The 25,110-nt window shown below is 54.2% G+C and overlaps 1 protein-coding gene across 2 annotated transcripts in view; it reads right to left on the reverse strand.

The window, feature by feature from the left end:
- HRH2 (histamine receptor H2) overlaps positions 1-25,110 on the reverse strand; it is a 49,803-nt gene that overhangs the window by 9,493 nt on the left and 15,200 nt on the right. For both annotated transcript variants that reach the window (XM_069597554.1, XM_069597553.1), the window contains exon 2: positions 13,311-14,912. In XM_069597554.1, the coding sequence (XP_069453655.1) occupies positions 13,311-14,386 (1,076 nt within the window). In that variant the 5' untranslated portion in view covers positions 14,387-14,912. The remainder of the gene's footprint in view (positions 1-13,310; positions 14,913-25,110) is intronic.

Raw genomic sequence — 25,110 nt, forward strand, 5'->3', positions numbered from 1 at the left:
AGAGCTTGGAGTGGTCTAGGTCAGCTGGAGGAAAAGGAACTTGAAGTTGCGGTGGAGGGGAGTGGAAAGCTTTTCAGCGGCCGGAACAGCCTGGCCTTGGGGCACCTGAGCACCGCTGAGGGCTTTCTGCCTGGGGAGTGTTTTGAACTGATCAAGGTATGGTCTCAGCTATAGCGTGGCCTGGCTGGTCTCCAGGAGTTGCTGACTGCATGCGTTAGTGTGACTGTACCTGCCCGTGGGTGTAGGAGCCCCGGGGGTGGGGGGGAGTGCTCCCCTCTGGTAGGGAGTGTGCACCCCCACTGGGGGAGGCGTGGCTCCAGGGCCGGGCTCTGCTGGTTTCCCTGGGGTCCTCTTTAAGGCCCTCAGCCAACAGTCACACTGAGCGCTTACTGTCAGTCTGGCATGCCACGGGGGCCCCACGACCCACATCTTTACAGAGGAGGGGACTGGCTCTTTGTAGGGTTAAGCAATCGACCTAACCAAGGTCACACAGCCAGTGGGTGGAGGAACAGGGCTCTGTGCCACAGTGGCGAGGTCCGAAGCCCGTGCTCTGGGCCCTGAGGGCAGCCAGCTGACAGCGAGGCCCAGCTCTGGGCATTTTGTCAATAGTGGCTCAGTTTAATTCACACATCCACCTCAGCTTAATTCACACATCCACCTCTATTTGATGGAGGGGGAAACAAAGGCACAGAGAGGTTAGGAAACTCATCTGAGGTCACACAGCTGGTAAGGAGTCTGGGCATGTCACAGCACACTGGTTTTGCTGCTTCAAGGACATGTAAAGGCGTGGCAAGCCCTCCTTCCGCTCAACCCTTCCTCTGCGTCTGCTGATAAATGATGTGGCAGAATAATAGAGGATGGGAGTGATCACAGGTCAGCCTTAACACAGCTCTCATAGTATCCATGTGGTATGTTTGATACTATGATACTCTTATCTCCAGCAGTGGAGGGAGTTCCCAAAACCCTTCAGTCACTCGCACAGCAAGTAAGTGGAGGCGGCTTGAGAGAGCGCAGCTCGGCCGCCCACTGGAGTTCCCTGCCTTGGCTCCGCCCCGTCCAATGGGCCCTGCTCAGGCCTCCCCAGTCCTGAGGGGAGCTGGTGTTCACCTGGCCGAGGTGCTCCAGCCCTCCAGTAACCTCCATGTGAGACTGCCTGGCTGGCTCAATCCTCAGCCTGAAACTGGCGTTTTTATTAAAAACTGAAGTAACCCCCTCCCCCGCCTTCCCCCCAACTCACGCCAGTGGATGCCATGGACAAAGAACCCATGGTACCAGAGGCAACTCTGAAAGTCATTTCTTATCATTCGTTCCATTCCCACCCCACCCACCCAAGCGCACACCCCAACACCCACCACCACCCCTCACCGCCCCCGCTGGGAGGCAGGCGAAGGGTCACGTCCATTTCTCAGATGTGAAACTGAGGCCATTTGCTCCAGGCCAGTCGGGCATTATATCCCAGGCTTGGCTCCTGGCACCATCATGTCAGTCCTTTAGATCTGAGACTTATCTGCTCCTGTCAACGACAAATCAGCACTTGCTATGAACCTCCTACAAGGATTAAACCACGGGCAGCTGCAGCTGCTGACTTTCAACAGCCCCTGAAGGAGTCCAGGGCGGAGAGCACCACTGAGGCAACTCTGCCCTGGGAAAAACTGGCAGAACAGGTGTTCAGATGGACACTCTCAGGAGCCGATTCCGTGAGCCTCCTTCTTGCATCTCCTCATGTCTAGAAAGCCCTGAAATCCTGCGTGGTGATAGTGCTCCTCGTGACTAGCAGAAACTTTCCGCAAAAAAAGATATGTGCCTGACTGCAGATGCACTCCCTTCACCAGAATCGCATTCTGGCCTTCCCCTCTGCCTCTTTGGAGAAGCTTCTCAGAGCTGTCTGAAATGCTGTCCTGCCGGCTACAGTCTTCATTTTGCCCGAATAAAACGTAACTCTCAACTCACACGTTGTACAATCTCTCATCTCTGAAGAGCTCAAGCCCTGGATGTGGGCACCCTGATGGCTCCTCCTCAGCCCATTCTGCTCCCCTCCTCTGTCGCCCCTGTCCAGGCTAAATGGCCGAGCCCTCTCCTCCTTGCTGAGGAGGCCCTCTGTCCTCGTGAGCCCCCCTCACAGCGGCTCCAGGGCCCTCCCCGCTGCACGGTCAGAAGTGGCTGACAGCGACCCCCTCCCCCGCGCTGCACAGCCAAGCTAGAAAACAATTAAGCAAAGTGTAACAGGCCGAAAATATCCCTCCCCTTTCACCAGTAATTCTGGTTCCAGAAATTCAGTTTCTAGGGAAATAATCAGAAAGAAACAAAATGTTCTTTGCATGGAGATGTTCATCACAGGATTGCTTATAATAGCAAAAATAATGCCTAGACAAGGGCAAAATACAAACACAGGGGAACATTTCAGCCTGTCTCAGGCTCCGCGGGCAACACCTCCCCCACCAGGACTGCCGTGAGCGACTCTGTTCTCGGGGCCTGTGGGTCTGTTCTCTCCACGAACCCCTGCAACTCCCATTTGAAGTGGGAACCTGCCCCGTGCCCATTTAACACTTGAAGGAATGGAGGCATGGAGAGGTAGCCTTCCTGAGGTCAGCCAGCTCCCAGGCAGTCAGGCGCTGTCAGGCGCTATCAGCCTCAGCCCCTGGCAGGGCAGCGGGGGTACTGGTCATCACCATCGGCAGCCCGTTGCTGACTGCAGGCCGGTGTGTCGTCTGGGTGCTGTGTCTCTGGCAGGGCAGGGGGGACACTGTTTGGAGACGCACTGGCACCTGGGCGCTGTGTCTCTGGCAGGGCAGGGGGGACGCTGTTTGGAGATGCACTGGGCTTGCTTGGGTTCTCACCTGGGCTGGTTGTCCCGCCATTCAGGCCACGATCCAGAAGGGAAACAGAGCCATGTGGGAGTGTCCGAGGGCATCCAGCCTTCAGGAGCCTTGTTAAGAGCAGCTCCCCCAACCCAGAGAGGAGGTTGGGCGTCAGTTCCCTGCTAGAGTGGGCCCTGCATCCAGCCCCTCCTTTGGGGTCAGAATGCTCATTGGAGGTGAGGTGAGGGGGGGGTCCCCTGCAGACATGGCAGAGAGGAGGCTTCATGGAGCTCTGCACCCCAGTTCCTCTGCTCCCAAGGGGGTGCAGAAGGCCCTTAAAATCCCCCAGACCTACAGTGAGTCTCAGCGTGCAGTTGGGCCTTGGGGCCTTCCTGCCGGGTGGTGTGGGGGCCTGTGGTAGAGGCCAAGGCCCGTGGGAGGATATGGCTGGTCCTCAGCAATGCCGGAGGGCCTGGAGCAGGCATGGCGTGGGTGCCACAGATGAAGATGGACACTGTGGGGGCCAGACAGCCCCCGGGAGCTTAGCTTACCCTGGAGGGAAGGAGTGGGCAGGGAAGGGACTCGCGTTGGTGGGGTTCCACTTCCAAAGTCACCATGGTTACCACTGGAAGTGACTGAGATCCCCTGACCTGGAAAATGTACGTTTCCCCACCATCTGTTAAGTGGGCACGCAAAGCAGAATGAAACAGTCTTACACCTCAGCACTGTGCTCTAAGCTTCTGTCCTAGGCCAGACATGAATGCCTTTGGTCTTTCTTCCAGCCCTGGAAAGGAGGGAGGGGTTGGGGTGATCAGTCCTGCTTTTCAAATGGGGGCAAATTTTAGAAAAGGAAGTACATTTTCTATTCAAGTGCATTGGTGGGCTTCCCAGACCCTGTGAATCCCAGTCCCTGTCTCCGCTCCTCCCCAACTTCCAGCCTCTGTTGCCTAGAATGGCACCTCCAACCTCCTCCCTTCAGCTTAGAAAATTCCTGCCTGTCCTTCAGGAGTCCGCTGAGCCATCACCCCTTCCAGGAGGCTTTGCCCAATTGCTGGGCCCCCCGGGGCCCTCTTGGCCCCCACCTGCACTTACCCAACGTGTCTGCACCCTGACAGCTCATCTGAGAGCTCCATTAGTTGCACCCCCTCTAACCACACCCCCGACACACACCGTACAGGGCAGGGGCTCTAAAGGGCCAGTGAATGAGTGAATCAGGAAGACTCAGCAGCCCCTGAGACAGAGACCTATCTTAGAGAAGTCCAGGCATGGATCCTCTTGTCGCTGTGACCCTAGGACCTCATGTGCTCACAGAGACAGAAAGCGAGTACAGAGCGTGACTTCAGGGCTTGTGGAAGATGGCCCCATGAAGGGGGTTTCTCTCTGACTTTTAACTTTCACGTTCCATTTCAATGATGATGAAGTATTTATAAATATTCTGTGCCTCCCGAGTCAATGTGGAAAGGGGAAGTTCCTCAAGACCTCTGGGTGCTGGGAAATGTCCCGCTGTGCACACAGAGCACCCATCTCCAGAGGATGATGGCACGCGCTCAGTCCCAGAATGAGGAAGGCCCGGGCCTCACCCGCCTGCCCACACGTCCCAGCGCCTGCAGTCCTCACCGCAAGCTGCAGCCTTCCACACGAGATGTAGGCAAGCAGAGCCACTTGCCAGTTTGGGGAGCTAGGACAACCCCCGCCCCCATCTTTCTGCACAAAAACGGGCAGGAAAGGAATGGTCCTCACACCCCAGGGGAGCCTCGGGGACTCTGGACTCCCTAAAATGCCCAGCGGGTCTCAGACACACCTTGCCCTAGTCCCCCGATGCTGCCACAAACAGCTGCTGTGGGTTTAAGGAATACAGCATTGCCTGTGACCCACTGCTGTCTCGTCAGGAGCAGGGACAGCTGCTAGGAGCTGTAGCCCTCTTTCTCAGATGAGCACATAGAGGCCCAGAGAGAGGTGCGATCTTCTCAAGACCACATAGCCATCCATGCCAGAGGCAGTGAGAAAGCCAGGCCCCCCGTCTGCCAGGCTGAGGCCCTCCTGGCAGCCCCATCCTGCACCCCATCTGCACCCCTACCTGCGTATGACCCTGCCCGCAAAGCTCAGGCTGCAACAAAGACACGTTTTACTGAATTTGCCTCTTCATCCTCAGAGAAATTCATTAGCATGAAAAACAGGTTCCTCCCCACCCTTGCCAGAAGATTCTTGACATAAACACTGTTGGGGGTTTGGCATAATTTCTCTCTCTTGTTAGTATTTGTATATAATTAGTGTTGGAATGGTCCCTTGCGATGGATCCAAGCCCCCCATTTTCAGAGAAGGGACACGAGGCTCAGGATCAGGGTCCAGATTGAGTGCTTCAGTGGCGCAGCTGAGATACAAGTCCACGGAGCCTGTCTTGGACTTTCCAGCTGCTCATTTACAGGGGAGCTGCAGGAGGGAAGGGAGGAGAGGCAGGGTGGGGGGAAGAAAGAGAGGAGGAAGGGAGAAAGAACGGGAAAGAAAGAAAAACCAGCATTTACAAGCATCTACCCTGTGCCGGGACTTTGCATCAGCTGGTGCTGAGCCTCATCAAAATCCTCACAGGGAGGTATTTTAATCCCCATTTTGCAGATAAGCAAGTTGAAGCTCAGAGAGTGCAAGCCACCTGCCCAAAGTCACAAAGCCAGTAAATGCTAGCACCCTTTCCTTTCCCCCACCTCAGGGGTTGGGGGCTTCCCTGGTAGCTCAGCTAGTACAGAATCCGCCTGCAATGCAGGAGACCCCGGGTTGATTCCCGGGTCAGGAAGATCCCCTGGAGAAGGGATAGGCTACCCACTTCAGTATTCTTGGGCTTCCCTCGTGGCTCAGATGGTAAAGAATCCACCTTCAATGCAGGAGACCTGGGTTCAATCCCTGGGTTGGGAAGATCCCCTAGAGGAGGGCATGGCAACCCACTCCAGTGTTCTTCCCTGGAGAATCCCCATGGACAGAGGAGCCTGGCGGGCTACAGTCCATGGGGTTGCAAAGAGTCGGACACGACTGAGGTACTAAACAACACAGTGCGCAGGGGTTGGCAGACACTAGCCTGAAATGGTTGACAAAAGTGAATGGAAGAATTATATTTTGTGACTAGTGAAAATGATATGAAATTCCTATTTTGGCGCCCATAAATAAAGTTTTATTGGAAGGCAGCCAGCACCATTCATTTCTGTATTGTCAGGGGCTGCTTCCCTGCTATGCCAGCAGGGCTGAGTAGTGGTTACCTTGGAGCATAGGCACCAAAGAGCTAACGCACTTATCCTGTCTGGCCCTTTGAAGAAGAGGCTTGCTGAGCCCTGCCCTCCACCCTGCCTTTTCCCAGGGATCTGGAAGGCGGGCAGGACCTCTCCGTGACTCTGTTCTCTGCACGAGGGTATCAGGGCTGAAATCCAGACCTCCTTCTGCTCGCCAAGCCATGTACTTTGGGGCTGGGTGCCCTGGAGAAAAGGCCTTCTAATTTGTTCACCTAGTGTGTTTACCCTGTTCTTGTTGGTGCAAAGCTGCTAGTGGCGGGCCCCCCTCCCTCTGCATTGCAGCCCCCGAGAAGGAAGCCCCATAGCAGTCCTGTCAGACCTGTGACAGAAGGCGCCAGAAGGGAGGGTCAGGAAAGGGCAGGCGCCAGGGTCTGTGCCAAGCCAGCAGGAGGGAGGGAGTGTGGCCGGGCACCGCTGGGGCCTCCAGCCTGCTTCAAAGGCGCCGTCCCCAGAGGGCGGGAAATGAGCGGTTCTCTACCTTTCAAGTGACTCCTGGGGGGCCACGGTTTATTCTCCTTGACTTGTGAGGCTGTAAAAGGCTTCCCACCTCCTTTCCCTCTGCTCTCCTTCCCCTGACTCCAGGGCTGGGAGGGGGTCTCACTCCCCAAACTCTCTGAAGAGACAGAAGATGAAAAGGATTAACACCTCGGTGCAGCCCATGTGCTCCGCCGCGTAGCAGCACAGACACCACCCCCAGGCCCGAGCAGGGCCTCCCCAGCTCACCCAGGCAGGAGAGGGGACGCAGGCCTCCGCGCGGTCCAGGAGGCAGCCTCACACCTGGACCCCCGCCCCCAGGGCCGTGAACGACCCGCAGCGGCCAGGAAGCCCGAGCACTGGGTAAAAGAGAGAAGGGACCCTGGACGTGGAGGGAGTGGGGAACCGGAGGGAAAGACAGCACAGAGCAGAATGGGAAAAGGAAAGGAAGTGAGGAAAGGCAGAAAATGCAGGAAGCACCAGAGCAGCACACGCTAAGTGCAGCAGCCGGGCACGGGAGACCATGGGCCATCTGAAATGCCCAGGACAGGCTCGTCCATGGAGACAGGAAGGACATTCGCGGCGGGGTGGGAAACGCAGGGATTGGGGGAGGTGATGGCCAAAGGCTACAGAGCTTCTCTGGGGTCATGAACACGTGCTGAAATTGACTGTGGTGATGGCGGCGTAACCCGGTGAACAGACTCCAAGCCAGGGAAGTGTGCTTGAAATGAGTGAGTCCTACCGTATGCGAAGCGTGTCTCAACAAAAGCGCTATACACAAGAGAGCTAGAAAATGACAGAAAAGAGACAAAATGAGAAGAAGGGAAAAGTGATGGATGGCAAAGAAGGAAACTCATGTCTGTTAGAGCACCTGCCACGTGCCAGGAACTGTCCTAAACGCCGGCATCCTTGGTTCCATTTCACTCTCACAATTCTGCAGAGTAGGTCTGATAACAGCCATCATTTTACAGGTAAGGACACTGCAGCTCAGACTGTCTGTGACTTGTCTAACATCACCCGACTCCTAACTAGGGGAAGACCAGGGCTCCTATCAGGTTCCCTAAGTTCCACCCCGAGGCAGGAAGACACCCCATTAGCCTTGCAGTGTGACTGTCAGGTGCAGAGGGCGGGGGACAAGGCAGCTGGCAGCAGGGCTCCAGTGCAGGGGGCAGGGAGGCCCCTTGGTACGGTGGGGTGGGGGTGGGGAGGGGATAGGGAGCAGGGTGCAGGATACCAGCTGCTCTGGGCACCTGTGCCAAGAGTGTTCGGGAAGGCCCCTAAAGAAATACTGGAATCAACGTGCCAAAGGTTAGTCTATTTCAGAACCCAAATTATATGAGTGGACAAGTTCGGGGTAAATTATGCAATGCTTCCTTTCTGAGCAAAGCTGCTTCTTAAGAAGAAGCATGTATACATTAGTCATGCAAACTTTTTACTGCTAATGGGATCCCAGCCTCCTCTGCCAGACCAGACTGGACTTGGAGCAGAAGATAAAGCCAGCTCCGTCCTCCCCCAGCTCCCAACCTCAGGTCAAACTGGGTCACAGCAGCGTGGAGACACAATAAACCACATCCAGGCTGTCTGAACTCTGGATCCCCATCCCAAGTCCAGGATCCTTTCACCACTCCTGGGGGGCATGTGGGGTGACTCCGTGATTCACAGCAGGCTGTGGATCCCCCAGTCAGACCTGTTGCTGATGCTGCTAGTTGGAGGCAAGCCCTTTAGTGACGTCAGAGTTAGAAAAAGGAACCAGGAATTTCTGAGCTTCCACTAGGTTCCAGCAACTTCCCTCTGAGACTGGGTTCCCTGATCTCTTAAGCAAGGGTGGTGTTAGTCACCTCTCTGGGCTCCTGTGGACCTAGGATAAGACATTTAGGCATTCAGTCATTCACTTATTCATTCAACAAGCACTGCTGAGCACACTGCCAGGCCCAGTGCTAGGTGTTAGGCAGGAACCAGCACAGACGTGGGCCTGCCCTCAGGGGGCTTACAGTCTAGGGGAGCAGAAACCACACAGAGAGGATGTGCCAAGAGGGGTGAGAAGCTGTCCTGGGCTGGGGGGAGGCGTGGCCTGGGGACAGAACTGAGGGGTGCAGAAGAGGAGGCAGGGAGCGGGCCGAGCTGGAGGGCAGGGCCTCGTGGGTCAGGATGAGTGCCCAGGGGCCGAGCTGAAGGTCGTCCTGTCGGAGGAAACATTCTCGCCAGCAGCAGAAGGAAGGAGGGCGGATGGGAGGCAGAGGGGAGAGGGCTGGCTGCAGGGGGCACCTGTGGCTCCCTGCCTCCCTCCACACCTCTTCTCCTTCCTGAGTTCTGACTCCCACCTCTGGGCCTCAGGGAGGAGGGCAGTGGGCACAGGGACCCTGCAAGGAGGTGGAAGACTCCGTCTCTAGAGAGACGCAGATACTCTGATGCTCAAAAAGCTTATCTCCCTGCCTTGGGAGACAGCATAGGGTGGCTGAGTGTATGGGGAAGGACTCAAGAGCCCTGGGCAGGGATTCAGAGAAACAGGGTCTCCTTCCAGCCCCTCCCCTAAGTTGCTCTGGGCCTCAAGTTGCTTGCTTCCCATCTGCTCTCTACGGGACTAGCACTGAGTCTGGGCTGAACTCAAGTCCATTCAGCGTTTCATCATGGAAAGACCCTGGCTTTGAGGTCAGATGGGTTTGGGCTGGAATCCTAGCTCCGGAAGGATGAGGCAGCGTGGCCAATGTCAGCTACATTGCTCCTAGCTGAGGGCCCACATTCAGAGAACCACTACCCTAGAATAACATCCCCCTGGGACAAGGGCCTCTGCCTGGCTCAACGTGACACCCTCAAACAGTGCTGGCATGTAGCAAATTCTCGGCAAGTGCGTGCGAATGAACTCATAGAGTGGTTTGTTCTGGTGAGGGCAGAAGGGGCTGGAGGGTGGCTGTGGGCCTGGGGATGGGGTCAGGAGGTGGTCAGGGGTAAACCATGAAGGGCCTCTAATCCTCATGCTAAGTCAGGGAGCTGGGGCTTCTGACAGCTGCACATGGGCCCCCAGAGGTCTACATCCTCATGGTGGAACTTGAGAACGTTATGTGGCAAAAAAGACTGCATATGTGATTAAGTGAAGGACGTTAGGATAGGGTAGTTATCCTGGGTTACCGCAGTGGGCCCTAAAGGTAATCACAAGTTCTCTTAATAAAGGAAGGAGGCAGGCGGAGAAGAGGAGGAGGAGACGTGGCCACGGAGGCGAGAGGTCAGAGTGATATGAAGAAGGGGCCACAAGCCAATGAGCTCAGCGGCCCCCAGAAGCCAGAAGAGGCAGGGAGAGGGGTTCTCCCTTGAAGCCTCCAGAAGAAACCCGCCCTACGCGCACCTTGGTCTCAGTCTCCTGGTCTCCTGGACTAGCAGAGAAGAAACCTGTGTTGCTTCCAGTCACCAAGTTCACAGTCATTTGTTACAGCAGCCCTCTCTTGGGAGCTAACCCAGGCCTGTTTCAAGTAAAAGCAGTGGAGTTTACTGAGCAGGGTCAGTGGAGCAGAGGGGATGAGGCTGGGGACCTGGGGTCAAAGATGAGGAGAGGTGATGAGGGGCGAGCTGAAGAAGGCCATCTCGGGTCAAGAAAGGGCAGACAGAGCATCCTGCTGGGGAGGAGGCTGCAGGTCGGCCTCAGGGAGGGGAGGACCGTCCAGCTCAGCCACTCTCTCCTGGAGTCTCCCCTTGGCTGACTGTGCCACGCCCCTGCCCAACCCCTCATCCCAACCTCCCCCACCACCAACCAAGGGCACCCAGCCCTTTGGCAGTGACAAGGGTTTTCTGCCAGGTCAATGCTGGGTTTTGCGCCCAAATGGGGAGCAGAAAGGACATATTATCGGTCATCGAGGAAGCTGGGAGCCAACCTTACGAAGGGTCACACAAGTCCCCAATCACCCTGGCAGCCTCCACGGGAAATGCAACCTCTGGCTGTCCCTGGCTTCCTGAACATATTCCCACAACCATGGACGAGGCCCTCCAGCCGGTTCACCACCTCCTCCGCTGGACCCCTGTGCTCCGCAGCTGCTACGTGTGACCCAGGCAGGCCCAGCGTCTCGGTTGGCCTCGGCGGCCAGGGTGGTGCTGACGATCGGAACAGGAGGTGGCCACTCACTGCCCGCCACGCGCCGGGCACCTGGAGGACAGTCAGTAGGGGGGCTGCTACTTCTACTTCTGCTCAGATCTTGGCTCTGGCTGCGTCACTAGCTTGAGTTCCTTGACCAAGTCACTTCTCCGAGCCTCGTTCCCCCCACCTGTAACGTGGGAGCTAAACACCTACTTCACAGGGCGGTACGGGGAACTACTGCGGCCCTGAGTCTCACGGGGCCCCGGCACCGCCGCCTGGAGGGCTGTTCCCACCTGCACGTAGGGCTCAGCTGGGAGGGCTGCTCCCAGGCTCCCTGGGCCGTCACTGCCCCCTCCGGGTGTGCTGCACGCTGGATGTCAAGGCTTAGCACACGCAGCGCTGAACCATGCCATCTCTTCCTCAACCAGACCGTGAGCAGTTACAGGCGGCGAGGGTGGCAGCATGCGAGGGGGACCGGCTCTATCTCCCTTTGCAACCCAGCACCTGGGAGGGGTGGGGATAAGACGCTGTCACGGAAAGATCAATATACAGAAATAACAGCCGAGGTGAAACTGGCACCGAACGGGTGTTGGATGAGGGCTGGTCACTGCCAGTGCAGTGCTTACTGGATGTCTCCCTGAGGACCTGGGGGTAAAGGCAGCCTGTTAACCCGGGTCCCACTGGTTAGCGCAAGAGCAAGTGGAATGATGGCCAGACTGAACCGTGTAGACGGCTTTCTCCCGAGTGTACACTCCATGCCTTGTCCTTTGCTCTGTGAACTAAACTAGCTTTGTACTTAAGACTGCTTGTCCTGAGTAAAGCAGTGTGCAGGACAGGGTCATCTCACCCTGCGTCAGACCTCTTGATTTGCACTTTGGAGAGATGTCTTTGGGCGGCTTAGAGGATGGATTGGACAGGGAGAATCTAGAGGCTGGGAGGCCTGGAGGAGGCTGGAGGCAGGAGCAATGAAGCTCATTCTGGAAGGATAGCAGGGCACAGGGGAGGACCTGGGACCCACATCGAAGGGGGGACACTGCACACCCAGCTGCTGCAAGGGCCAGAGGGACACAAGGCCAAGGAGTCCTGTTGGGCAATTTTGTCCCCAACAATACCAGCTCCCAGAGGGTGTAGGTGTGCGGTACTCATCCAAGCTTTTTTCTTGAGTCCAGTGCTCAGTGCTAGAGAGCAGACAAGTATCCCAGGGCGCTCACAGAGCTTGTTTGCATCCCTCGGCCCCCATGTGCCTCGGGTGATTCTGGGAGGTGAGCAGGGCAGGCTGCTTGAGGACAAACCCCATAATCCATGAGAGGAGGACGCTGAGGCCCAAGAGGGGCAGAGGTGTGCTCAAGCCACAGAGCCGAGATGAGGCTGTGCAGCGGACTTCCCAAACCTGTCTGTCAAAACAGATGCCAAAACGTCACTTCTGCATCCCTGCTGCCCAGCACAGTTCCTGGCATGTGATGGGAAGTTGACACACGTTTGCAAATGAATGGATGGATGGGTGGGTGGGTGGATGGATGGATGGATAGATGGATCGCTCACACAGACCAGCATTCTGGGGGGCAAAGGCATGGTCTGTGGGAAGAAAAAGGAGGGTGACTTTTCCTGAGCATTTGTACGTGTCAGGGATTCTACTGGCATCCTTCACTCCCCTCAACAGCTAGATGGGGGTCACTAAGCCCTGTGAACCTTCTCTCCACGTGTGAGCTTCCTTGAGCCACTCAAGTCTTTGGGGAGGTTTCCCTTAATACCTCTCAGGGGCTTTGTCACAAGTGAGTTTATCTCAGCCTCATTCTGACCTTATCTTTCCAGCCAGGGTACCTCTCGAGGGTGAAGTCTTGGGGCCTCCTCTCTCTTGCATGCCCTGTGTCTCAGACGTGCAGTGGTCTCCAAGCCCACTTTTTACTAGCCTCCTAGATCTTGCTCTATTCTCTTCCCTCTTACGGAGCAGTCACGCATCCCTCTTCGCCGATGTCCCCATCTCATTCTTCAGGTCCACGTCTGAGAATACTCTCTCCAAAGCACAGCGGTGATTGGGTTACCCCCATCCTAACTTCTAATCCTTCTATCTTCCCCTAAGACCTAAATTACAATGCCCAAGCCTGGCTTTCAAGGCTGCATCTTCCCGATGCAGCCAAGCCTCTTTTTTCTCCCACTTGAGCACTCCACAAAGTAAGAGCTGGTGCGTAACAGGTGCTCAAGACTGTGGGCGGAATGGGGTCTCTGATTTAAGCCCCCGGCGACAGCACTAGAGCATGGCTATTTGAGGGCTGTTGGTGGATTTAAGTGAACACCTATGACCACTAAGTAAGTGGGCGGAGTTGAGCCTCACACTTAGGCCCCCTGATTGTAAGGATGAGGGAGCTAGAAGAGAGGGCCCACCAGTTCTGAGTCAGGGGCACTCTGTGCAGATGCCAGCTCTGTGTGGGGCCCTGGCAAAGTTCTCTTGAGATCTGACTCGCTCCTTTTGAAAATGGAGGTCAAAAGTTCTACCTGACGGGGTGTTCAGGAGGATGCAGCAACACAGGGTTTGCAAAGTGCTCGTGAAGGCTTCCCAGCACGCAGCATCCGAGGCAGCAACTGGGGAACGGCTGTCACCCTGAGGGAGACCCTCCCCTCCACCACGCTCCTTCCTGCACGCAAACGAGACCCTCCCCTCCACCATGCTCATTCCCGCACGCAAACTGCCAGGGGAGTTACCTGTCTGCGGCGCCCTGGGGGGCCGTGACCTCAGTCCCACTCCACACCTGGAGCCTCAGGGGCCTCTCTTCCGGCCACCTGGGTTCCCGGCCCGGATGCCTCACCAGCTGAGAGCTGTTGGACCCCAGCGAAGTCCTGCGGGCGTCGTGGCCGGCGGGGCTGCAGCGGAAGAGCTGCTGGTAGGCCGTGCGGAAGTCTCTGTTGAGCGCGGCGTACAGCACGGGGTTCAGGGCCGAGTTGGCATAGCCCAGCCACAGGACCACGTCTTCCACGGTCTTGTCGACAGCGCTGTCCCCCTGCAGCCCCCGGTAGACGAACACGGTGAAGTAGGGCAGCCAGCAGACGACGAAGGCCCCCATGACGGCAGCCAGCGTCACCGTGGCTTTGTGCTCCCTGAGCGTGGCTGCCCTCCACGGGCCCACGTTGTGGATCCTCCTGGCCTGCTCCCGGGCGATCCTGAGGATGCGGTAGTACGTGACGCACATGACGAGCAGCGGCAGGTAGAAGGTGACCAGCCCATCCACCAGGCCGTACACCAGGTTTACCTGGACTTTGCACTTGGGGACGGCGTGGCTGTCACTGAGGTTCTCAGGCCTGCCGTTCCACTCCAGGTGGATGGACAGGAAGGACAGGGTGATGGAGATGACCCAGATTAAGACCAGGGAGACGGCCACCCGGACCGGGGTGACCAGCACGGGATAGCGCAGGGGGTCCGTGACGGCGCAGTACCTGTCAAGGCTGATCATGAAGAGGTTGAGGATGGAGGCCGTGCAGAGCATGACATCCAGGCTGGTGTAGATGTTGCAGAAGACCTTGCCAAAGCCCCACTGGCACGACAGCTGGTGGAAGGCAGAGAAGGGCAGCACCAGGAGGCCGAGCAGCAGGTCGGTGATGGCCAGGGACACGATGAAGCAGTTGGTCAGGCTGCGGAGCCGGCGGTTCAAGCCCACCGCCAGGCAGACGACCACGTTGCCAGCGATGGTGATGAGGATGAGGAGGGTGAGGACTACGGTGACGGTGGCCTTGAACGCGGCGGGGTCCAGACAAGAGGAAGAGGCCGTGCCATTGGACGCCATCCTGGGTCCCTGAAGCTCCTTCCCCTGTGCACCCCCGCCCCACCCCGGGCCCGTGGCTGCTCCTCTTCCAGCTCCCCAGCAGATCAATTATGTCCACCGCTGGGCTCCAGGCTGCCCACCAGAGCTGAGAGAAGTATCCAAATGTGGGGAGGATCCAGGGACCAAGCTAGTGCTGTTTTTTTTCTAGAATAAATAAGATGATCTCCAAGAAGGTGGGGGGCATGAGTAGGAAGGAAGATGAGGGACATCTAGTTCTCGAAGCAAGTTTCCTGGTTCAAGCCACAGTCTTCAAACCGCCTCCAACAGAGCCGGCTTCCTCCCAGGGCTGAACGCAGCTCCACTCTCAGGCTGCTGCGTGGAAACTGAGGCACTGGGGCGTGAGTCTGGAGGTGGCTTTGGTTTTATTGGGGAGGTCTCATGTGGCGCTGTGGCTGCAGCCTTCTCCATGATGGATAGCTGCCCCCATCCACGTTATGGGGGTCCGGCACGGCTGCCTTGCCCTCTAGGGTCCACTGGAGAGCGTGAGCTAGAAACACAAAGATGGAGGTTTGAGCATGTTGAAACCAGATCGAGAGAATTCAAAATGAACACTTCTAGACCTTGACCTCACTTCAAGACACCAGGAGGCCAGTCCGGCATGTCTCCTTAGAAGGGACCAGGGCAATCAGGAAACACAGTGAGAGGAGGAAGGGAGACGGGCTGCGAGGGGCTGACCAGCAAGTCATCACAGGAGGCACAGGAGGACAGGCTTATGTTTATACTGTTTATATTAGAGGTTCTAGACACAGACGCTGCGCTCTGAGAAAACGGGCGCTGCATCTGCTCGGTCACTGCTGGTTCCCAGGGCCTGGCTCCACCGGCAGGCATTACGCCTATGATGGATAAAGGATAAAATGAATGAAAAAAAATAGCCAACATTAATACACTGACTCTGCCAAGTGCTGAGAACAGTGTTCTACACTCCAGCTTCATAAAACGTCAACACACTCTGCACAAGAAGCCAACCAGCTTTTTCAGGAGAGGGCCAGCTCGTGAACATGTTCTGCTTTGTATCCTGCAAGCTCTCTGCTGCAATTCACTTAACTCTGTTTCGTGTGAAGGCACCTCCACAGACAGTGTGCAGATGAGTGATCCTGGACGTTACTATGGACACTGAAGTGTGAATGTCACATCGGTTTCATGGGTGGCAAAATCTTCTTCTCTTGAATTTTTCTCAAACTCTTTGAAGCAACTTCTGGGCAAAAAATGTAAAACTGCTATTCTTAGTTCACATGATGCACAAAACCAAAGAGAGGACCAGATCTAGCCTGCTGTCCCAGTCTGCCAACAGCAGCCCCAGCCCTGCTCTGGACATCTCTCTAAACCTCACTCTCCAGGTCAGTGGGTGCAGACCTCACTCAGTCTTTCAAACGGCTGCGTAACAGTCTGTGGGGTGGCCGGCTGTGGTTTATCACCACTCTAACATAGGTATTTTGGTGGTTTCTAGTTTCTTCCTTCCTCCCTCCATCCCTTCTTCCTTTCTGCCTCTGGTCCCACATCAAACATCACTCCAATGGAATACCTGCAGACGCCATGCTTCTTTTGGTTAAGTATCTGGTGAAATTCCTTCTTAGTGGTGATACTCTATGATTCTGATTCATGCAAAACAAGCTAAGGCCCTGCTTGATTCCTGGATGCTTTCTTTCAAGCGGATCCTGGTTTTCCAGAGAACAGCCGGCAGCAGTCTCCTGGGGTCTGGGAGTGTGCAGAAAATCAAGCTGACAGAGGACCTCCTCTCAGGAAGGAGCTCAACGCCATTTGACACAGACGAAGTTTCTCTCGGGCTCTTGGCCGGGAGTGGTTTTGCAATCTGAATAAGAGAGCCATCGTTGAATCGCAACCGCTATGTCGGCACAGGGATCACGGCTCCTGGTCACCTTCTGCCACTCCAGCTGGCTCAGCCACCTAGCCTAGCAGGCTGGGCCTCCAAGTATTCTTTTTAGAAGATTTTTTCATTACATAAATAGCCCAAAGAGTACGGCTGTTACTGCCACACTTAATTAACTTTGGAGGGGGTAGCAAGACTGTTCGGTTCGTTTTTTTTTTTTTTTTTTGAGAACCCCTATTTCTGATCAAAATTTCCTCTGAGTTTCCTTAATAGCCAGGTTTAGTTATTTTGAACTGATGTTTTAGTTAACATTTGAAGACTTTCAAATCTGAATAAACCGGCCTCTCATATAATTAAAAATTAATTCCTCTTTCGCTCCCTCCCTCCTTCCTTCTGTCACCTCCCTCTCCCTGCTCTTTTCAGCAAATATTTCTTTCAGAACTGACCACGTGCCCAGCGTTGTCTGAGGCGCTGGGGCCACGGCCACAACCACCACAAAGAAAGCGCTGGTTCCCTTCTTCGTGGAGTTCCTGGAGTTTCAAAGAACAGCCACTTCGGTTGCGTTTCTATCTTACAGCCCGAGTCCCAGACGTCTCCAGCGACCTTTGTGAAGGCAGGAGCTTTCGTGTGGAGCTTTGTGGGTAGAACGATGGCCCTCGAAGGTCATGGCCCTTGGGGTCACAACCCCAAAATCACTGTCTTCACGATCACCATCGTTGTTACCATCACAGCTGATATAAAAAAAACTTTCTTGAACCTTCCTTTCAAACTTTAAAAGCGATGACATTGCTTATTGCAGTAAACCAAGGGCGCTGAGGTATACAGAAGGGGCCAACTGTTTGGATCACTGCATACCCAAGCCCTCACACTGGGAAGGTGACCTTTGCGGACCGTTTGGTGTTACGGGGACCATCCATTCTTTCTCCGAGGCTCTGCCCACACCAGACACATGTAGGACACTGTTCTGATACTTCCTTTCCTCATTTCTTTCAAAATCTCTCTGGTATAGTGGACACCCTTCTCGATCACTTAGATCTGACGCCTTCTGTTGGGAACCTAGGCTGTGGCAATAAACCACCACCAATCATGAGAAGAGCCGTGAGCAAGGAGGTCTGCGTTAGCAGGCTTGCAAGTGGCAAACGATGGGAGACGGTCTGAGTGTCCATCAGCAGGGGGATGGTTCAACCCAAGATGGAGCGTCTGCACTACAGCAGAGTTCTGGGCAAGGCGATTTCATGCATACTGAATAAAAGATCTCGGCCTCACAATGACTGCTCACAAGGGGAATCTGTTGCTATTTAACAGTTGAGGAGAGCGAGGCTCAGAAAGGCCCAGTGGAGTCACATCCCTAGTAAGTGGCCGGAGAGCCTGGACTCAGACTCAGCTCACGTCCCTCCAGCTGCCTTCAGGCCCACTCTCGCACAGACTTCAACTTGTCCTTCTAAGTGGGTCTCAGCACATAGTCCTGTAGTGGCCTCCCTCACTCTGCCATTCAGGCACCCCGGCTTTGGCCCAAATGCACCCAGCCTCTTCCCTCCTGATCTGGCCTTTGCTGTCTTCTGCACTTGGGGTCCTGTTCTTCCTTATCTTCAGTCAATGATGCCCTTTTCAAGGCCTAGCTCAAACACAGGTCCCCACACCCTCTTCCACCATCTGAAAGCATGGTGCTGTTTTGAAACCTTTTGAAAGCCAACGTGGTATAAAGTGAAGAAGACGTTATCTTAGGACCCATCTTGCTAACGGACGCACAAAATAAATCAAGATAAAGCACAGATGCTCAGATACAGTTCACAGCTTGATGCTGAGATGCTGAACGTAGCTCCCAGGGAAGGAGCTTTGGGGGGGGGGGGGGCGGGGTGCGTGCATGCAGGCTGGCTCTATAACAGCTCACCGCCAAACAAACCTGAACACTATTTTTGCTTTTCATCTTTTTTTTTTTCGTAAAAGCAAAAATCCTCCTTGGATTTCTTTCGGTACAACAGGTACTAATGTAGGTCTTTCGTGAAGGAGAAGTGAGGTAAAGCAAACTTTCAAAAAGCAGAGGGATCCCTGTACCTCTGTCTCCCTGAAGCCTGCAGGCGGGGGTACCCTCTCCTGTACTTTGTACTGAGTTATAGTGGCTCAGACCGTAAAGAATCTGCCTGCAATGCAGGAGACCCGGTTTGATCCCTGGGTCGGGAAGATCTCTTGGAGAAGGGACTGGCACCCCACTCCAGGATTCTTGCCTGGAGAATTCCACAGACAGAGCATGGAGGGCTAGAGTCCATGGGCTTGCAAAGAGTCGGACTCAACTGAGCAACTAACACTTTCACTTTCACTTCATACTGTTGGTGCCTGGCTTTGTTAATACGGCTCAGTGTCTGTCTGCAAGCAGGGCCTGGATCTAGACCACCTGTCTCCAGCTTCCATCCACCTGTCTGTCTGTCCTTCCATCCAGCCAGCCATCCAGCCAGCCAGTCAGCAAGCAAGCATTTCTTGTTGTCTAAGGGAGAGGCCCAGGGTACACAGAGTGAGTGTGAAAATGATATGGAATTTTCACTAAAACCAGCTTCAGCCACTTCCTGTCCCGGTCTTGCAGGCTGACCACAGACATTGCAGTTGTGTGTGTCACCCCGCTTCCTCTGATGTCATCTCAGTTTTCACCCTAAGAGCCTCTGAGAAAAGCACTTTCTGAAGAATTCGCTCATGGGTTGCTATGCCCCTTACTGCCCCCGGGGAGGTTTCTGACCTTCATCTACAGTCGTCACCTGGCATATTCAGCCATAACAAAAAGCAGTGGCCTGCTCAGAGTCTGATTCATCCCATCAAGCACCTCTGGGAGGCCATGGTGGCCAAGCAGCCTTCAAGAGCAGCCACAGCTGAGTGTGTTAGAGGCACTCAGTGAGCTCACAGATGTGTATTAAACCCACTGTGCTGGGCTCTGCACGGGGAAGTCTGCTTGGATCACCTCCGATGACCAGCCTCGGCCACCTCTAAGTACAGATTTGACCTGACTTTCAAGGTTCTGTGTGACCTGGTTTTGTCTTTTCTCTTTAGCTTTAGCTCCTGCCTGCCCGGTGCCCTTTAGTTGGACAACACTTGGAGAAATAGCTCTGGTGGCATCTGATTCCTCCTGGTTTTAAAAGTCCTAGGCCCATTATGACTCTGTGCCTTTGCACATGCTATTCCCACCGCCTGGAATGCCCTTCCTCCCTTCCACGCCTGGGGAACTCGCACTCTTCCCTGAAGACCTGGCTGTCTCTGCCACCTCCTCCAGGAAGTCCTTCAGTCTTCCAGCAGCACTTGCTTCATCTTCTCTCACTTCTGCTTCCCACTTACACCTACCTCTGGTAGAGGCTTGTGATTTCTGGGGTGCACAGGAGAGAGAGGTTCTTTAACTTTCCACTGGGTAGAAATCTGAGTTTCCAGGGCCCTTGGAAAATTCTCCTCTGGATGTGGTCCTTGGTGATTCCTCATCAAAGTGCGTCTCCTCACCAAAGTGTGTGTGTGGAATGCGCTGTGGTGGGTGGAATCTGGAACACCATGACCCTGCTCAGTCCTCTCCTGCAAAGAAAACGGGGCTTGAAGTATTGAAGGTCACCCCCGCCCCCAGCAGAGGTGCAGACCAAAGGCCCACCAGGTCTGCCTAATGCCCCAACTCCCCTCTCACTGCTGCCCACCCACAAAATCCTGCAAGAGATGCCACTAACAGTCTATTCTATTTGCCAACAGAGGAGAGAAGCCATTTAGAAGATTAACTAGTCTGGGGGTTGGGATCTTCTCCCATCAAATTTTATCAAACTGAGCCCAATGCTTTTCTTTCCCTTTTCACTGAGAGGTGAAACGAGGCTCCCCTTTTGCAGTTTAAGTACCTAAACCCCCAGGCAAAGCCACTGGGGGAGTAACTAGCAATTTAGGGGAATCAGTTAAAGCTCCTCTGGGTTTCTCACTCAACCTGGAAGATGAATTCAATTCTCCAAGCAATCATTTACAATAGGAAAAGAAAATGATATTCAGCAGGCAACCATTGTGTGCTAGGGGGGCATACAATGGCTTCTGGGGGAACCAGTGGGCAAGTCTGCGGAGTAGGTCATTTGACCCTTATTGTGCAAAAATTGACACGCCTACCAGTGCAAGGACATCCAGGGTCTGAAAGACAAGGACTTTGACATGGGATGAATCTGGATTTTCATCTCAGAACTGTCATTTAAGAGCTTGGTGACCCTGGGCATATGACTGCAACCTCTCTGAGCCTTAGTTTTCTCTTTTGTAAAACAGGGGTTATATGTCCTTCCTCACTTGGTGGTTGTGAAAATGCAGAGAGCAAAGGTGTGTAAAACACTTTGTGCCTGGCATATGGCAGGTTACATTAAGTATAATAATAGTATAAGAATAATTTTTCATAATAACAGAAATGTTACCTATAATTATTGTTAAAAGCCCCATAGCCTGGAAACGGCATTCACACGTGCGCTATATGTGTAGGGAGTGGATCCGAGGGCAGACACTGCTGGGTGCCTGGGGACAGCGGTGAGCACGGAAGACAAAGCTCGGAGCTTCGGTGACAGCGTGGTGGGGGTGGGACGGCAAACATGAAATAACTCACAGCAGAGCTGCTGATTCAGCTGCAGTATGTTGACAGTTCTATAAAGGGGGAGTGTAAGGAGCCACCGGCTTCTCTGGTAGCTCAGCTGGTAAAAAAATCCGCCTGCAGTGCAGGAGACCCCGGTTCGATTCCTGGGTTGGGAAGATCTGCTGGAGAAGGGACAGGCTACCCACTCCAGTATTCTTGGGCTTCCCTAGTGGCTTAGACACCTGCAATGCGGGAGACATCGGTTCAATCCCTGGGTTGGGAAGATCCCCCTGGAGGAGGGCATGGCAACCCACTCCAGTATTCTTGCCTGGAGAATCCCCATGGACAGAGGAGCCAGGTGGCTCCAGCCCATGGGGTTGCAAAGAGTTGGACACGACTGAGTGACTAGGCACAGGGGCCACAGTGATATACAGTGGGGGGACCCGTGCTGGTCTGGAGGGTATGTGATCTGAGGTCTGAACAGAAAGGAAAAGGGTCACTCAGTGGAAACAGGGGACGGGCGCGCTCCAAATAGAGGACAGCTGCTCCAAACTCTGGGAGACAGAGAGTTGGGGATGTCCGCAGACCCATAGGAACCCTTGGGGGTGGGGGGTGAGTGGAGGCTGACGCAACCGGAAGGCCAGAGGTGGCTTTACGTCCAGCAGTCCTGCGGGGACTTCAGGGGGCAGTGAGGGGTGTGTGGCTGCAGGGTGGCAGGGGGCCTCACTTGGCCCTGCTAGCTGCTCCTAGCTGTCACTGCCGGTAATGAGATGCAGGGGTCCCTGGGTCCCTGGCAGGCAGTTCCTCGTCTTTATGAGCCATAATGTCCCAGAACATCACCCCGTCACTTCGTCGTCTGAATGTTCTGGGTACTGGGTGCTGCGGGCATCAGAGGGTGGCCCCAGGGTCAGCTACCCCAGGAGTGCTGCCCGCTCTGGAGTCCCAGAGGGGCCTAAGAAGTGGAAGCTATGTCAGCAGGGTGACTCATTCTTGAAGGAGGGAAGACGGGCCTTCCAAGCCCCGCTGCGGCTGCAGACAAAGGTGCTGAGTAGCGTGACTGGTGGCCATGTGGCCACTTCAGAAAGGCTGGCGGTGCTCTGGGACTCCATCACTGGGAGCCCGGGATGCAGGGCAGGGCCCGGGGGCGCACCAAAAGGGTGAGGCGGGTCCAGCCCCCAGCAGTTCAGACACTGCCTAGCAATGGGGGCGAGGGCCAGGGAGGGTGTGGGGAGCAGCAAGGGGCTATGGGAACTGGGAGGATGCTGTGGTGATGCTGTGGGTGGTGGCAGGTGACAGCTGTGTGTGTGTGCAGAAGGCAACATCTTATGGGGCCTGGAAAATCCCGTGAATGCTAAAAAAACAAACTGACCCAGCAGTTGCATTTTGAGGAATTCATCATATGACCTGGAAATGCTGTTCAAGCCCCTGTGACAGCATGCAATGCAATCATCAAAAGGACAACTGCACCAGCTTCTCACATTTCCCAGGTTCCACATATACGTGGTATCATAGAGTATTTGTCTGTGTCTGATTTATTTCACGTCAGCGTAATATCCTCCAAGTTCATCCATGTTGCTATAAATGGCAATATTTCCTTCTTTGTTATGGCTGAACACTATTCCATGGTATATATGTACCGCAGCTTCCTTCTCCATTCATCTGTTGATGGACACTTAGCTTGCTTCCATACCTTGGCGACTGTAAATAACGCTGCTACAAACATTGGGGTGCATGTTTCTTTTCAAATTAGTGGGTTTTTTTCCAGATATATATTCAACAGTGAAATTGCTAGGTCATATGGTAGCTCTAATTTTAGGTTTTTGAGAAACTTCCTTGCTGTTTTCCAAAAAAGAAACAGACTCACAGATACAGAGAATAAACCAGTGGCTACTAGTAGGGAGAAGGATGGGAGGGAAGGATAATATAAAGGGGGTGGACTAAGGAGTACAAACTACTATGGAGAAATAAGCGGCAAGGATATATTGTAAATGTTGTGATTCACTGTATTGTATGCCTGTAACTTACATAATACCATGTATCAACTGTACTTCAATAAAAAAAAATAAATAGAGGGCTGTCGCAGGCTTTGGGGCTGATGTGGAATGTTTTCTGCATGTGTGGGGCGTGACGTACTAAAGGGGGAACGCGTGTGTGTTTCCGTGCTCTTGAACTGACACGCAGCTGGTCCAGGAAGGGCACATGTGAAAAGGGACTGACTGCTTCTGTGGAGGTTGATGAGGGCTGAGCCAAGGGTGCGGGAAAGACTTCCTTCACCATATGTCCCTTGGGACCTTGGGAATCTTTTTACCTATAGCCAATGCGATGGTTTTTCCAGGAGTTATGTACAGATGTGAGAGTTGGACCATGAAGAAGGCTGAGCACCGAAGAACTGATGATTTCAAATTGCGGTGCTGAAGAAGAGTCTTGAGAATCCCTTTGACAGCAAGAAGATCAAACCAGTCAATCTTAAAGGAAATCAAGCTGGGATATTCATGGGTATTCATGCTGAAGCTGAAGCTCCAATACTTTGGCCACCTGATGCAAAGAGCCAACTCACTGGACAAGACCCTGATGCTGGGAAGGATCAAGGGAAGGACGAGAAGGGGGTGACAGAGAATGAGATGGTTGGATGGCATCGCTGACACAATGGACATGAGTCTGAGCAAACTCTGGGAGATTGTGAAGGACAGGGAAGCCTGGCATGCTGCAGTCCATGGTGTTGCAAAGAGCTGGACACAACTGAGCGACTGAACAATGACAACCGTGGGTAGACATCACCTATGGCCAAAGTAACAGCCAGGCCACAGGGCTTAACCAGCAGAGAAGGGCAGAGGGAGGGCACCCAGGTGGAAGGAACAACAGCAAAGGAAAGGCAGCCGTGTGCTCAGGTGCTGCTTAAGAGCCGGACCTGGTGCGTCGGGGCTCCAGGCCAGGGCTGGCACTCAGCCTACTCAGTCAAGAGTAGAAGCATCGAAGCTTCTGAACTGTGGTGCTGGAGAAGACTCTTGAGAGCCCCTTGGACTGCAAGGAGATCCAACCAGTCCATCCTAAAGGAAATCACTCCTGAATATTCATTGGAAGGACTGATGCTGAAGCTGAAACTCCAATACTTTGGCCACCTGATGCAATGACTGACTCATTAGAAAAGACCCTGATGCTGGGAAAGATTGAAGGCAGGAGGAGAAAGGGACGACAGAGGATGAGATGGTTGGATGGCATCACCGACTCTATGGACATGAGTTTGACTAAGCTCTGGGAGTTGGTGATGGACAGGGAAGCCTGGTGTGCTGCAGCCCATGGGGTCGCAAAGAGTCAGACACGACTGAGTGACTGGACTGAGTGACTACTCAGTCAAGAGCCTCTGCTCCAAGCTCACCCTGAGGGACCCCTCTTCCCGCAGTCACTGCATAGGACCGGTCAGGCCCGGCCCCTCCAATTGCTTCTCCTGCCATCTGCATAGAGATGACAATGGCTGCCAAGCCCTAGCCCTGCATGATCTGGCCGCTGCCAACCTTTTCAGCCTGTTCTCAGGGTGGAGAGGGAAACGTAGCTGTTGGGGGGAGTGCTGAGGAGTTTGCATTTAGTTCTAAGGGCAGCAGGCCAGCCCTGGAGTTTCCATCAACAGGTCCGAGATTGCCTAGGGACCTGGTGGCATGTGGGACACCACCCTCTTGATCCCAGCCAGCTGTCAATCAATGAGGCACTTCTGACCGATGAACATACATCCGATGCTTGCTTCACAACACGCCTAGGGCTATCTGCTTTCTGAACATCCTCTCACTCAGGCTTTACCACAACATCTTGTGGCAAGAGGTCTTTCCTCATTTTAAAAATGCAGAAACCCAGGTTCAGGAAAGTGAGGTTGCCCAAAGTCTCAATTCACCAAGTCGAAAGTCAGAATTTGAACCCCCGTCTGTCTGACTCCATAATCCTGGTTCTCAGTTGCTGTTATTTCAGCTTTCTTACAGAGAAAGAAACTACGCCCTTCAGGCTTTCCAAAGACATGGTGGGAGTTCCCCGGGCTCCGCAGCTGAAGATGCTTCCTCTTTTGCTGTCTTTGATCTTCGTGGTTGTAGATTCCTAACTCCTTCCCCACAATGGGCTTGATGTTTGGTACAAGCCTCTTACGGCAGTATACAATTTCTGGTTGTTCATTAGAGAGAAAGGCCTTGGGCTCCTGGTGGTCTGAGTTTTTCTTCCACCCTTTCATGTCTTCTGAGCTGACAGGGATCTGAAGCTGGGATTGTTTTCACTTCTGCTCTTAAGTCCAAGTTGTCCCAAACACTGCAGCCTACTTGATGGGGG

This window comes from Ovis canadensis, chromosome 7, assembly GCF_042477335.2.
Source record: "Ovis canadensis isolate MfBH-ARS-UI-01 breed Bighorn chromosome 7, ARS-UI_OviCan_v2, whole genome shotgun sequence".
Classification (NCBI taxonomy): Eukaryota; Metazoa; Chordata; class Mammalia; order Artiodactyla; family Bovidae; genus Ovis; species Ovis canadensis.